This window comes from Carcharhinus amblyrhynchos, chromosome 22, assembly GCF_965287045.1.
Source record: "Carcharhinus amblyrhynchos chromosome 22, sCarAmb.v2.hapA, whole genome shotgun sequence".
Lineage (NCBI taxonomy): Eukaryota > Metazoa > Chordata > Chondrichthyes > Carcharhiniformes > Carcharhinidae > Carcharhinus > Carcharhinus amblyrhynchos.
This window is the reverse complement of record NC_137345.1, coordinates 26443152-26458101: the sequence shown is the minus strand read 5'-3', so window position 1 is coordinate 26458101 and position 14950 is coordinate 26443152. Positions and strand designations below refer to the sequence as shown.

The following is a 14950-nucleotide window of genomic DNA, read 5'->3' as shown; positions in this document are numbered from 1 at the left end:
GAGTCTGCACGTTCTCCCCCTGTCTGTGGGGTTCCCTCCGGGTGCTCTGGTTTCCTCCCAAAGTCTGAAAGACGTGCTGGTTAGGTGCATCAACCAAGCTCAAATTCTCCCTCACCTGAACAAGTGCCGGAGTGTGGCGACGAGGGGAGTTTCACAGTAACTTCATTGCATTGTCAACGTAAGCTTACTTCTGACAATAACAAATAAACTTAAAACTAAATCTGTGGAATTCTCTACCACAGAAAGTAGTTTGAGGCCAAAACATTACATGAAGAACTTAGATATAGTTCTTGGCCTCTTTTAAGGTCAAACCAAATAAACAAACTCAAGTTAAATCAGGACAAAGTAAAAGGGGCAGCTCCCCAAAAGAAGAGGGGAACAGCCTGAACAAAATCAAACTATAAAGGAGACTTGAAAACATCAAATTAAAATGTGATTGTTTGGGTTGATAATGCACTCCAGCCCCTGCGGTGCCCAACAGGTGCAGAAGGTGTCAATTGCACCTGTGGACAGATGTAGCTCTTGGGGGTAAAATAATTGAGCTATTCCTGCTTCAATTTTCTAGGTCCCATTTTAAATGAAGTCTGGTTGCACTAACATTTGCAACAGTCCCACTGAACTACCTGGCCAGATGACTGAGCTGATTGACAGGCAGGGAGTGGTAGATGAGCATCGCTGGGATCGAGCTGCCGATGAAGACCGGTGGGAGGGGTTTGATTACTTCTCCCTGTGTGTGTGTTTACCTCGGGTCTGGAGGCTCGAGCCGGAGCATGAGCGCGTCATAAAAGAGCGCGCACGAGAGGGGCGAGCGCGAGGCAGGAGCTGGGCTGCCGTCATGACCAACGGTAATTTTTAAATTTAAAGTACCGATCGGGGCTCCCTCTCACTGACTCCCCGCCCGCGGAGCGCTGGCTCAGCCAGCCTGGAGGCCAAGCTTGGAAAGGAGGGGGGGAGGCGGCCTTTGAGGACGTGGCGCACCGGGGAAGTAGGCCTCCGGGGGGGACTGTGTCTGGGGGTCAGGCTGATGGTACGAGTTGCGAGCTGAGCGGCTGGTTTCTGTCTGGGTTCGGAACCTTTAAGCCAACCCTCCGGCTTAAAGGCAATGAGTGACCCGCTTTCTCACGGGGTCCTGAGCCTTTCTGGCCGGTCAACTAAACCTGAATGCGGAAGCGTTGTGGGTGGGAGGACGGGGCGGGGCGCCAATAGATTGTCAGATATCCGGTCCAATCCGCGGGCCGTTGTCGGCGTCCTTTGTCCTTTTTACCAATTGCGGTGCGGGGGGGTGGGGCCGAGGTTGGTTTCAGGTTAGGTTGCGGCTTGACCACCTAAGGCCAGCTGAGGGAGGACAGAAACCTCCTTGGAGTAGGAAGGCACAAGCTAGCTTGATCTCGATTTTTTTTTCAATAAGAATACAGACCATGAAAGTGGAGCCTTACGATCGTTCTAATCTTTTGGGCTTTAAACTGGAGGTGTCAGAATAGTTACACTCCCCAACACCCTCCCAAACACTGTCTCAGGTTCTCAACTTTCAAAAGCTTTGTGGTTATGTTGGAGGTGCATTCAGCCATTCACCTCAATGGTTAATGTTTGTGGTGTTTGGTAGGCTCTTTAATCTCATGTTAGACCACACACAAACCCCCCATGAGGTTCCTGATTGATTGAAATGGTATTTTGTTGTTGTCGGTCACTTTTCCTTGATATCTTTGTTTCTTCTCCACATACTCTAAATTGAGAGCCAGCCTTGAGGAAAGACTGACTGTTAGCCAGTGTGATTTATGTTACAGCTATTTTGGGTCAAGTAAATGTTTGATGTGCACTGAAATTTGACACTATCCTGCAGAAGTTCCACAAAAAAATGGCTGTGAAGTCCATATACATTCATTTTGTTTAATGATGGAGTGCACAGCCTCTCCCTGTAGGAACACACTGTGCTTGCCAATCTTTTTAGCAAATCAAGTAAAGTGAAGGGGCAGCCCCATAAAGTTGGGTGGGGGGAGCTGCCCAAAACAAATTGTAAAGGAAGCTTCAAACATCAAACCAAAATGTGATTTAAAGGGGTCAGTAATATACCCCAGCCTCTGTGGGGCCCAATGGGCACAGAAAGCTTCAATGGTGCCTGTGGGCTCCGCATGCTCCCTTTCCATGGACTCCTGGCTGTGCGTGTAGCCACAGTAGAGAGGCAGACTGTCAGGTCAGATGACCCCCTTGGTCGCCCACTGCTTGAAAATATTTTTGTGCCAAAGGCCAGAAAATGAAGGTGAGGATTGGCAATAATTTAGGGGCCTGAACTGCCAGAGACTACAGCCATAAAGCTCAGTAGTCATTCTACTTGCACGTTGTGGTACATGAGCCTACCTATTTTAATATCAAACTTCAGAATTATATGGAGCTGCATGGATTGAATTTGTATTGCCAAACCCTTTTCAGTGACTCGGGCTGGCTAGTAAATTATCAGCAGTCCCCTGGAGAACTGTAGATCTAGTTGGTCCATCCTTTGGAATGCTGAAAGCAAAATGGTCTACCCCGAATCCTCAGACTGAGTCCTGGTTCTGGACACTCCCACCATCAAGAGCATCCTCCTTGTATCTACCCTGTGTAGTCCTGTTAGAATTCTATAAGTCCCTTGGAGATGGCCAAACTGATTGTGGGGATGGCAGGACTGATGTATGAGGAGAGATTGACTAGGTTAGGATTGTTTTTGCTGGAGTTCAGACAAATGAGCGGGGATCTCATAGGGACATATAAAGTTCTAACAGGACTACACAGGGTAAATGCAGGAAGGATGTTCCCGATGGTGGGAATATCCAGAACCAGGGCTTGCAGTCTGAGGATTTGGGGTAGACCATTTAGGACAGAGATAAGGAGACATTATTTCACCCAAAGAATGGTGAGCCTGTGGCATTCATTACCACAGGAAGTAGTTGATGCCAAAACATTGAGGTAGCTAGATAAAGCACTTGGGATGAATGGGATCAAAGGTTATGGGGAGAAGGCAGAATTAGACTATTGAGTTGGACGATCAGCCATGATCATAATGAATGGCACAGCAGGCTCAAAGGGCCAAATGGCCTCCTCCTGTTCTCATCTTCTATGTTGCTTGGCACTTGTGTGGCACAAATGTTACTTGCCACTTGTCGGTCCAAGCCTGGATATTGTCCAGGTTTTGTTGCATTTGGACATAGACTACTACAATGTCTGAGGAGTCGCGAATAATGCTGAACATTGTGCCAGTGAACATCCCCACTTCCGACCTAGTGTTGGAAGAAAGTCATTGAAAGCAGCTGAAGATGGCTGGGCCTAGGACTACTGTGATAAATGTCATTTCTATTATAGAAAAAGAAAAAAAACTGCATTTTATATAGTGCTTTTCATGACCACTGGATGTCTCAGAGAAATTGACAGCCAGTTGTGTACTTTTGAAATGTAGTAATTGTGGTAATGTAGGAAATACAGCAAACTCCCACAAACAGCAATGTGATAATGTCCAGATAATCTGTTTTTGTGATACTGATTGAGCAACAAATATTGACCAGGACACTGGGGTAACTCTCCTGCTTCCATGAGATCTCTGACAGCACTGCACCCAACTTCCCTCCCCTTCCTCCTCCTCCTCCTCCTCTTCCCCCCCCCCCCCCCCCCCCTCCAAACAAGCAGATGAGGCCTTAGTTTTATGTCTCCTCTGAAGGGTGGCACCTCTGACAGTGCTGCAGTCTGTCAGTACGAGACAGCAGTGTTAGCCTTGATCTTTGCGCACCAATTTTATGACTGCTTTTGTGTTTGTCAGCATGGGTATCAACTGCCAATCTTTGACTTGATTTATTATTGTCACGTGTATTAACATACAGTGAAAAGTATTGTTTTTTGCGTGCAATACAGACAAAGTATACTGTTCATAGAGAAGGAAACGAGAGAGAGTGTGTGTATTCCATGTCTTTGTTTAGCAGTGCAGCTTGATTTTATGTAGATCAGACCAAAAATTGCTGATTACCAGAGGTTTTGTTTGGTAGACTGAGGCCCAAAAAAGACTTGTGTGCATTCAGGTTCCATGTGCTTCTTTATTTAGACTGTGCAATACTATTTTCAGATCACATCTGTTTTGATTTTTTTTTTCAAAGTGACTGGCGCTCCTCCAGCATAACCTTGGGCATAAAGATTGCTTTTAAGATGGGTAAACGTATTTTGTCTAATTTATAAATAATTTTTATGCAAGTGCTCAGTTTTTCTGTTTGCGTTTCAATGTTTCTTGCTGCCTGGTGCAAATCTTTGCATTAAATTGTTTTGAAAGAGACAGAAGCAATAATTCAAAGAAGAAAAAATCTGCAAGACCTCATGGTAGCAGAGCCAGGTTGCTTGCAGGCTCTTGATAAGCAGAGCCATGGTTTTGATTTCTAACCTGAGCAGCAGTCACATAACAATTGCAAGCATAATACAAATGACCTGGATTTTGTGGTCAGTGGTAAACATTGTATTCACGCTGGCTCTGAAATTTTCTGGACGCTTTTGCGCTGCGCTTGCAGAAGTTGGAGATGAATCAGGATGTTGCCCTCAACCAAGGATCTGGGACTTGAGTGAACAGAGCAAGTGACCTGTGTATTGTCTTAACCAATCAGATTGAAACTTCCTGCTTGAGTCACGCCGAACCTAAACCAGGAAGCACAAATTAGAATATTTAATTTAATGCCAAATCATGAAAAGCAAGCAAAATAAAGAGAGAAACAAAGGTAGGATTATGAGAGAGAGACAAAAGGGACAAAGTTTTTTTTTAAAAAAATCCAGAGCCATAATTAAAAATACTGCCTATTTCTATCTGAATGACAGTGCCTGATTTAGCCCATTTCTCAGCTCATCTGATGCTGAAGTCCCTTTCGCTGCCACCGCAGCCTCTAGACTTGAAAATTGCAATGCATTTCTGGTTGGTCTCTCTATTTTACCCACCATAATTTTTCATCCAAAACTGCTGCTTGTGGCTTAGCTTGCACCAGTCCTGTTCACTTGTCGCCACTATGCTCAATGACCTACACTGACTCCAGTCAAGGCATGTCTTGATTTTAAAATTCTCATCCTTGTTTTTAAATTCCTCCATAGTCTCATCCCTCCTTATTTCTGTAATCACCTCAGTCCCACAACCCTTCAAGATATCTGTGCTCTAATTCTGGCCTCTTGAGCATAATTATTTTAATTGTTGCACTGGTGTGGCTGTGCTTTCAGTTGCCGCGGCTTAACGTCGAATTCCTTCCCTACACATCTTCCCTGACTCTACTTCATTTTCACCTTTAAGGCCATCCTTATAACATTTTGGTTATCTGACTGAATATCTTGTGTGCCTTTGTCATATTTTGTTTTATAATGTGTCTGTGAAGCACATCAGGCCATTTTATTATATTAAATATATGTTGTTGTAAAATCTGAAGGAATGTAATTTCACACCTGTATAATTAAATTTTGAGTAGCAGAGAGATTTTGGCAGTAATTAATGCACACATTGTTTAAAGTTCACTTGTATTTGAACAGACATCCTCTCAATTTTTTTCTGGCATTTAGTGGGTAAGCATTTGAATGCTAAGTCTCTTTCAAGGAACAAGGAAACTCTTGACAGGACCTTCTTTATTTCCGCATTTAATTGCGCATGTGCAGATGCCAGAAAGTTGCTGTCTGGATTTCTCCTGAATAATGTTGATAGCTTCATCATTATTCTTACAGCAAACATGAGGCTATTAGGTATAGTGTATGCACCCTCTGTCACTAAACCAATCTTAAAAATGCTGGACTGTGGCAAATGGCACGTAAAGGGCTCCTTGCCTGAAGAACAGTAAAATGTTCAATAGCCACTTGCTGGAATTATTAACACACTTAGACTTCAAGGCTTTCTTAAATCTCATCTCACTTTAGCAAGATGTTAGTACATTGCGTAATATATGTCATATTACAACTGTTGTTGAATTATGACATCAGATTTACTCTCGACATTTTCATTGGGGATCAGATCGCAAAATGAAAACGTGAATGCAAGAAAACAAGTAAACTCTGCTCAGCGACTCTGGGATCTTGGGTTCATGTCACATTATCTGTAACTCCCATGACTTGCCTGGGCTTGCAACATCTCACTTACTGTCCTGTCTGAAGACAATACACATCTGTTTAACCTATGCTTAATGCTATCTCCACTCACATTGTCTGCACCTTTCAGAATTGATTACCTGTAAAGACTCGCATTCAAACAGGTCAATAATTCCCTGTTTTCTTTCCCTCCTTTTGGTAAATAGTGGGGTTACATTTGTCATCTTCCAATCTGCAGAAACTGTTCCAAAATCTATAGAACCCACTATCTCTATAGGCACCTTGTTCAGTGCACTGGAATATAGATCATCAGGTCCGGGGGATTTATCAACTTTTAGTCCTATTGACTTCTCCAGTACTCTTCTTACTAATTTCTTTAAGTTCCACATTCTCGCTAGCCCCTTTGTTCTCTAATATTTCTGAGAGTATTTTTGTATCTTCCATTGTGAAGACAGACAAAAAGTATTTGTTTAATCTCTCTGCTATTTTCTTATTCCGCGTTACAAATTCCCCAGTCTCTGCCTGTAGAGGGTCATTATTTATCTTTGCAAATCTTTCCCTTTTTACATATGGAAGCCTTTACGGTTCGTTTTTATGTTTCTCACTAATTTCCTTGCATATTCTATTTACTTTTTATCAGTTTCTTGGCCCTTGTTTGCTGAATTCTAAAATGCTCCCAATCCTTAGACTTACGATGTTTTGCGGCAACTTTTCAAGATTCTTCCTTTTAATTTAATAGATCTTTAACTTTTCTTGTTAGCCGTGGTTGGATCATCTTTCCTGCTGGACATTTGTGCCTGTGACGTTGGTGTGCCTTTAGGAATTTTTTTTAAATAATATTCTCTGCAGCTAAGCAGCTTTGGTTTTTCATTGTTGCTGAGCTGTCTGCTAAAGTCCTTTTTATTGCTGCTTCAGTGGTTTCAGTGGGGTTTTGTTCATTTTTATTCAGAGCCTCAGGTGCTTTCTGGGATTTTTTTTTTGACTCTGCACTGAAGGGAAAGATTTATTGACGAGTCAAAGTCAGATGATTCCTCCCCAGAATAATCCAAAGATTTGCTTTCACTTTTGGTTTAGTCAGAAGCTGTCCTGATTGTCAAGTAGCAAGTTTTTTCTCGCTACCTGGAAGCAAGCTTTTTGCCTTCCTTGAGTGAAAATCCTGTTGTTGCTGGCTAGTACCTAAAGTCTCTCTCCCTGGTATTTTGGGAAGCCGTTCTGACTTCAAGCTTGCCTGTTTATGTATCGTGAGACCTGCAGCATCCAAGCAAAGCACTAAGTTCCAGCATCACGTGAGCATTTGTATTTTCTGTGCTACATCTGTAACAAAGGTTTTGTTAATGAGATTTGTTTGGTTGGAACAGTACTTAACTGTTAAGATTTAAACAAATCATGTTTTGTTTTCTTGGTTGTAACTGGTAAATGTTATTTTCTTTTTATACAGGTTAACTGTATTCATAATAAACTTTATTTGCTCAAAGCTCCCTAGTGGATCATTTGAATCATACCTGATGCTTATCCTAGACAAATTCAAATTGCAAAACTTATGATCCAGAGGACTTCATAAAACACTTTGGAGTTTGAGTTATAACATGCCTCAAAAAGGCACGTAAATTTGTTGTAAACCATGTATTAATTCTTTAAATGCTAGCCATGGCCGCTTCAACGTCATACCCGTTAATGCAGTTTCCCAATCTGCCATAGCCAATTTGCCCCTCATATCTCCATAGTTTCCTATGTTTAAATTTAAGACCTTAGTTTCAGATTGAAATACAACATTTTCAAGCTTAATGTAAACTTCTGGTCACTCGTGCTTCAAGGCTCCTTTACAGTGCAATTATTAATTAATCTTTGCTCATTGCCCAATAAATTTAATTAATTAAATATACAAATAAATCTAGATGGCAGCCTCTAACTGTAACCTCGCACAAGAACTTTCACTATATTCTGTTATGACCATGAAGTCTAATGCTGTTATTCTAAGAATGAATCCAGTCTTTTACTAACTGTATTTCAGTCTGTCAGCTAAAGCCCAGTTTTGTCTTGCTTTTTAAATGTGATTTCTAAGATCAGTTGAAAGGCTTGTGGAATTTTCTGTTCCTGAAAACTTCTATTTGTACATCTTGTATGACTGTCTTTGTATCTTTACACTTTTAAAAAGTATTACAGGGGCATTTATTGCATCCTGTATATACAATTTAATATCATCATTATTAAATTGACTTTATAAAATTCTCATTACCACTATGGATGCAATTTTACAACCACCTTGGAGTTGGCTGGCAGGCAGGCAGGTGAAGTTTTTGTGGGGGTGGTGCTATAAAATGGGTAAAGGGGTGCTGTGGTAGTACCATGCCCAACTTGAGGGGAAGAATTGGGCACTGCCTTTGGGTTAATTGAGGCCTTTAGTCAAATAACAGCCAGTTAAGGACCCTTTCTCACTGTCGCTGACATTTCACTAAATAGTCCATGCCATCTTTTGTGGGCTCGTGGCAAGTATGGGGTGTAGTATGGCCTGAGGACCATGATATGGCTTGGAGTGACACACCCAAGCATAGTTGGGCTCGTTCCCGATTTTTCAGCTGGAAGAAGCGACACCACCTCAGTGTAAAATTTGTGCCTGTGAATCTACTACACGTCCATTTTCCCTTGGGCCAGAGTCTCAAACTTAAATATTTTTCTTTATGCGATTGATGATTGGGCACATGTACATGGCACTTCAGTTTCCTTTGAAGCTTGAGGCAACATCACCCAAGGTGATCTGGCAAGTATAATCTGGAAACAATTTTTCAGCCAGCTAAGTTGTACAGTTAATTGTTCACAACTGTTGCAAGTCAGCAGCATTACTAAAAGAATTGAGGCTGCAACCTATGTGAGTTTACTGTTTTACTTTTTCTTAATACCCTTAAGTGGTCCAAAATTGATATATAAAGACATTGATTTGTGTATGAGAATCAATATTAAAATTCTATTGAATACGTGAGGTTTTGTATAATTAACAGCTAAAGAATACATCTTAAATGAACTATATAAGATTGTTTCAGTTTTAACCAAATTTACTGTTATGTTTTGTAGTATATTCTTTCGATGGACTCCTGGTATTTGGCTTGCTTTTTATATGCACCTGTGCATACCTAAAGAAAGTTCCACGACTAAATAAATGGCTACTTTCCGAAAAGAAAGGGGTATGGGGTGTATTTTACAAAGGTAATCCAATATACATCTTAAACTTGTTAAACAAAAACTTTAATTTGAAGATGGTAAAATCACTATTGAGAGAAATAATAAAACCATCATATACTGAGTTTTGCATGGTTGATCATCACAATTTGTATTTCATTTGTTGAGTACTAAAACTAATCACTGTTGATTAACAAGTTCCTGTCGTACAATTGAACGAAGAATGTGATTTAAATGATTAGGGTAAAATCGTCTTGAGTAGTAAGATAAATTTGGATTTGATCTTTTCTCTGTCTGACAGTATTTTGTGATATATTTATTTGCAACTTTAGGTTTTCTTTGCATTTAAAAAGTTTTTATTATTAGTGGTCATAGTAGAATTACATTAACACTGCAATGAAGTTGCTGTGAAAATCCTCTAGTCGTCACACTGAGGGCAAATTTAGCATGGTCAATGCATCTAACCAGCATGACTTTCAAACAGTGGGAGGAAACCAGATCACTTGGAGGAAACCCACACAGGCCTGGAGAGAGTGTGCAGATTCTGTGCAGATTCTGCACAGACAGTGACTCAACCCGAGAATTGAACTCAGGTCCTGGCGCTGTGAGGCCCCAGTGCTTGCCACTGTGCTGCTACCTTTTTTAAAAAGTTTCTGTTTGGCAAAATCTCTAAGGTGCAGAGCAGACAACCCCTTCTTGAGTACAGAATTGCTACTGTGCAAGAGGAGGCCGTTCAATCCACCATGTCTGTACTGGCTCTCCAAACGAGCTATGACAGTGCCATTCTTCTGTCTTTTCCCTGTACCTTTGCACATAGTTTCTATTCAAATAAGCACCTAATGCCCACTTGAAAGTCTTAATTGACCCTGCTACCACCAGACTTCCAGAAAGTCCATTTCAGACCTGAATCACTTGTGTGTGAAAGTTTTCTTCTGACATCACATTTACTATTTTTGCAGATGACATTTAAATCTGTACCCCCCTCATCTTCAATCCTTTTATGTGCAGGAACAGTTTCTCCCTATCTACTGTGTCCAACCCTCTCATGATTTTGAATACCTCTATCAAATCTCCTCTTAGCCTTCTCCTCTCCAAGAATAGTCCCAATTTCTCTAATCTCCCTTCATAACTGAAGTCTCTTATCCTAGAAACCATTCTTGTAAACCTCTTCTTCACTCTCTCCAATGTGTTCATGTTCTTCCTAAACTGTGGCTCCCAGAACTGTACACAATATTCCAACTGATAGCTCACTCGTGACATGCATAAGTTCAGTATAACTTCCTTGCTTTTGTACTCTGTACTCCTATTAATAAAGTGCAGGATACTTTATCTCCACTTGTCTAGCCATCTTCAATGATCTATGCTCACATACACTCAGGTCTCTTGCTCCTGCACTCCCTTAAGAATTTTACCCCTTATTTTACACGTCTGTCCATGTTCTTCCTACCAAATTGCATCACCTCGCACTTCTCTGCATTGAACTTCATCTGCCACCTATCTGTCCAATCCATCAACTTGTCTGTCCTTTTGAAGTTCTACACTGTCCTGTTCACTGTTTACAATGCTTCCAAGTTTTGTATCATCTGTAAATTGTCCCCTGCGCACAAGATCTGGATTAAAACTATATAACAGGAAAAGCAAGGGTCCAAATGCTGACCCCTGGGGAATGCCACTACAAATCTTCCTCCAGCCTAAAAAAATGTATATTGACCATTACTCTTCCTATTGCTCAGCCAATTTTTCATCCCCATTGCTACTGTTTTTATTCCATGAGCTTTAACTTATCTCTCAAATTTGTTTGGCCCTGTACCAAATGTCTTTTAAAAATCCATGTTCACTACAACAACGGCGTTACTCTCATCAACCTTTCTGTTACCTGTTCAAATAACTCCAGCAAGTTAATGAATCATGATTTCCCCTTTAGAGATTCATCCTGGTTCTCCCTAATCAACCCCTGTTTTTCCATGTGGCTACTAATTCCATCTTGAATAGTTTGTTTCTAGAAGCTTCACCACCATTGAAGTTAAAGTGACTGATCTGTAATTTCTGAGCTTATCCTTGCAATTTTTTGTGAACAAAGGTGTAATGTTTGCAATTCTCCAGTCCTGTGGCACCTCCCGAGTCTAGGGAAGATTGAAAGATTATGACCAGTGCCACTGTAATTTCCACTCTTACTTCCTTTAATATCCTTGGATGCATCTCATCTGGTCCTGGTGTCTTGTCAACTTTAAGTACTGGTAGTCTCTTCAATGCTTCCCCCTTATCAGTTTCCAACCCTTCTAGTGACAGATTTTTCTCGTCTGACCATGGCCCAGGCAGCATCTATTACTTGGTAAAGACAGGTGCAAAGTATTAACTTAATACCTTACATGCCTCCTGCCTCCATGTGTAAACCCCCAGTTTGTCCTGTTTCTCCTTTTATTATCTTTTTACTGTTTAAATGCCTATAGACCAGTTTCAGTACAGGCAGACAATTAGAGAGTATGCGGAATACCACACTGTGGCTCCCACCAATCTTTCCTGCCACCCTGTGATGAAGCATCTGAACTCCTCTGCTGTGTTGGATGGAGAAGCTCAGAGAGAGAGAATTTATTGTAAAATTCTGACAAGGACTATCTGTCCATGGGATGTCTCACTGAATGTGTTTGAGAGGGTCATGAATATGATTTGTTAAATTGCAGTATGGTTAGATTGATTTTAGTTATAAAGGAAAGAATTGAATGAGGCAGCATCATTACTGATCACTAAACAAAACTATGTTTCCTTACAGCTGCAGTAATAGGAACAAGACTTCATGTACCGGTCGCACTGTCTTGCCTTGTCATGGGTGTTTATGTTTTGTTTATTAAATGACACCAGCAGTCCAAACTTGATGAAGAACCTAAGAGGAACAATATATTTAGCAAAACCATTCATCAAGGATTAAGATCAGATGTTTCCTTTCTGTATAAGAACTGAACACTATACTGTTTACCCTCTTGTGCTATCCTGGAGGTGCTTGGAAGAAACACTGACCAATGGAAAAGAAAGTTGCTGGTGCATACATGGTCTGTGTTCAATCTGTCCCTTAATTCCAAGGTGTGTGCTTATAGCAAAAGTTCTGTTTCACTTGAAAACAACATCATGAAAGACTAGTCAGACATTAGACAAGATTTTTGATTATTGCAACTTTGAAGGAAGTATTTATGCAGTTCAGTAATCTTTCTGAATTTTTTGAATTGAAACTGTAATCCTAAAGTAATCAATTTCTGAATTTAATAAAGTGCTAAAGTTTCAATTTTTTTAAATTAGGAAATTTTGTTTTGGCATATTTTGTCTAAGATGATAAGATTGGTGTATATTGGTCCAGTTCACTACGTTTGCTTCTGTCTTCCTGAAATGATGTATACTATAGGTTAATAATAAATGTAATGCTTAATTCATAATTTAGGATGTTGTGATAAAGTTTATAAAATGGGAGACCTAACTAGAACATTTAGAATTTTGAACTTTTTTTTGGATAACTAACCTATTAGAATCAGTAAAGTGACTGATTGTAGCAACGATGATGTTTAGTTACTTGAGTTCAGTGATTGCATTGGTTTTATGGCCCTATGGTTACTGAAATTAAGGTAGTCAATTTGTTGGACACTCCTGTTCTTTCCTTTTGACATCAAAGCTGCGCTTCAAGGAATTATCATTATTTTGGACAAATACAATATTGAATAAAAGCAACCATTGCAGGGGAAAACTTGTTTTGAATTTTAATGATGATGGCCTTTCTCTTTGTCCTTTTGGAGAGTGGTGTCCGGAACTGTGGTTATGTTATTCGATAGCTCTTCAGAAGGAAAAAAAATGAAGCAGTTATTTCTGGCTGTGGCATCTGTGGCATAATTCGATGTAGAGCTACTGCACACTGAACTACTGCATTCTGGCACGTGGATTTGTTAAGATCAGAAATGCAGCACTTTTACTGCCACTCTAGCTGACTGGGCCTGAAAGTTCTCTTGTCTGTCTAGTTTAGCTATTCAATGGATACCTTCTCTTAGCAATCAGGGAACTAGTGAAATGAATTTTAAAACGTATTTATGTTTTGAGAAATATATTTTTCTATACACTTACAGAAAAAGGAACCACTTTAAAATGCTCACAGATTTCACTAATTGATTTATCTAAATTAATATTTTGTTTTGAGCGCTGTGGGAAAATGGGCTGGTTTGCTCATTCAAATTTGGTCTGAGTAAGATGGTGCCTATACTTATAATTACCCTTACAAGAAGTTTCTAAACATGGGTCTGATGTTTAAATGATTTGCCAAGTGAAATCTTTCTTGAAGTAGAAAGGAAGAATAGAAGATTCTCTATGCCTGGACTACTTTAAACAATTCCTAGTGGGGGCACAAGGGAAAAGCAAAACAAAAAGAAAAGTTGTACATTTATGTAGTATCTTTCGTGAATTCTAAAACACTTCACAAAACTGCAGTACTTTGGAAATGTAGTCACCACTGTAATAATAAAAAATGCTGTGTTCAGTTTGCACACAGCAATACTCCATGAACAGCAATGTAATAATGATCAGATCTATTTTAGTAATGTGTGAAGGCTGAATATTGAGCAGAATATCAGGGAGAACCTCCCCTCCTCATTTTTTTTTCAAATAGTGCCAGGGAATCTTTTTCATCCTGAGGGCAGATGGACTCTCATTTTAATTGGAAAGGCAGCATCTCCAACAGTGCAGCACTGCCTCAATTCTGTATGGAATGTCAGCCAAGATTATGAATTGTCCCCACTGGCTGAGACAACATTACAACTTAACCACGACATTGATACCTGAGTGCAGCGTAAGGTAGAGTTTTTGGTCATTAAAACTGAAGAATGTAATTTTAAAGAATATTTTTGGCTTGTTCAGGTAACTGCAGGAGTGCATGTTTACTTTTTAAGCAATGGTCAATTTAACATCAGCACTGCTAAAGTTAAACTTTAAAGTTTAACAAGTGTTCAGATAGAGATAGAAGCTGTGATAACCTCCAGAACTTACATGGGGAAATCGCTGATTGACCTCCCTGTAGGACTAGTAGAATATGAGCTCCCTGGTAATTGGTACTTAACTCACCAGGTGGAGCTTATATACCGAGCCTTATAAGCAGGCCCCTGAGTGGGTCCATTGTGATATTATCCCATTCGGGACCTGTTTGTGTTCACCACAGATGTGTGGTTTTGCTTTACTTTGTGCAATAAAGCACTCTTCCTTTACAGCTGCCTCCTGGAGTTATTATAGAAGCCAACTTTGAAAATGATTTATGTGGCTGTAAGCTTTTGACTGTGTCAGTAATGATGAAACAGTTCCTAATAGAGACCAGTTCACAATACAAAGCTTCCATGGTTTGGTTGTTCCAGTTTAGGCTCTTTCCAAATATCGGTCGTGACAAAGACAATCCTATACTACCAATAAACTAACATTCATGGCCTGGGGTGTAAAGTGAGTGTGTTGACAAATTGGGTAGGATTTTCCTGCTGCACTCACCTCTTGACTAAAAATTCCCACCAAGGTCAATGGACCTTTGCATAATCTGCCAGATTTTCTGTCCTGCCCATTATGATTCCCATGGCAGGTGGGTTGGAAAAATTCCACCATCTACTTTTTATTATATCATCACAATATTTTGCCATACAGTATGGCCCACAATTGCTTTCTCAGGGCAATGAGGAATGAAGCAAAAATGTTTCCTTGCTACCCATAA

General features: G+C 40.3%; 1 protein-coding gene across 1 annotated transcript; it reads left to right on the top strand.

The window, feature by feature from the left end:
* Positions 1-717: 717 nt before the first annotated feature.
* Positions 718-12961, top strand: tmem167b (transmembrane protein 167B). The gene is made up of 3 exons (XM_080210049.1): positions 718-845; positions 9127-9258; positions 12002-12961. Exons 1-3 carry the CDS (start codon positions 836-838, stop codon positions 12082-12084), a joined length of 225 nt encoding a protein of 74 aa, XP_080066175.1. The 5' UTR covers positions 718-835; the 3' UTR covers positions 12085-12961.
* The last annotated feature ends 1989 nt before the right edge of the window (positions 12962-14950 follow it).

Bases quoted from the DNA above. Each gene is read 5' to 3' on its own strand.
- tmem167b (XM_080210049.1), top strand. The intron at 9,259-12,001 runs GTAATCCAATAT...GTTTCCTTACAG, and splicing joins ATGGGGTGTATTTTACAAAG to CTGCAGTAATAGGAACAAGA.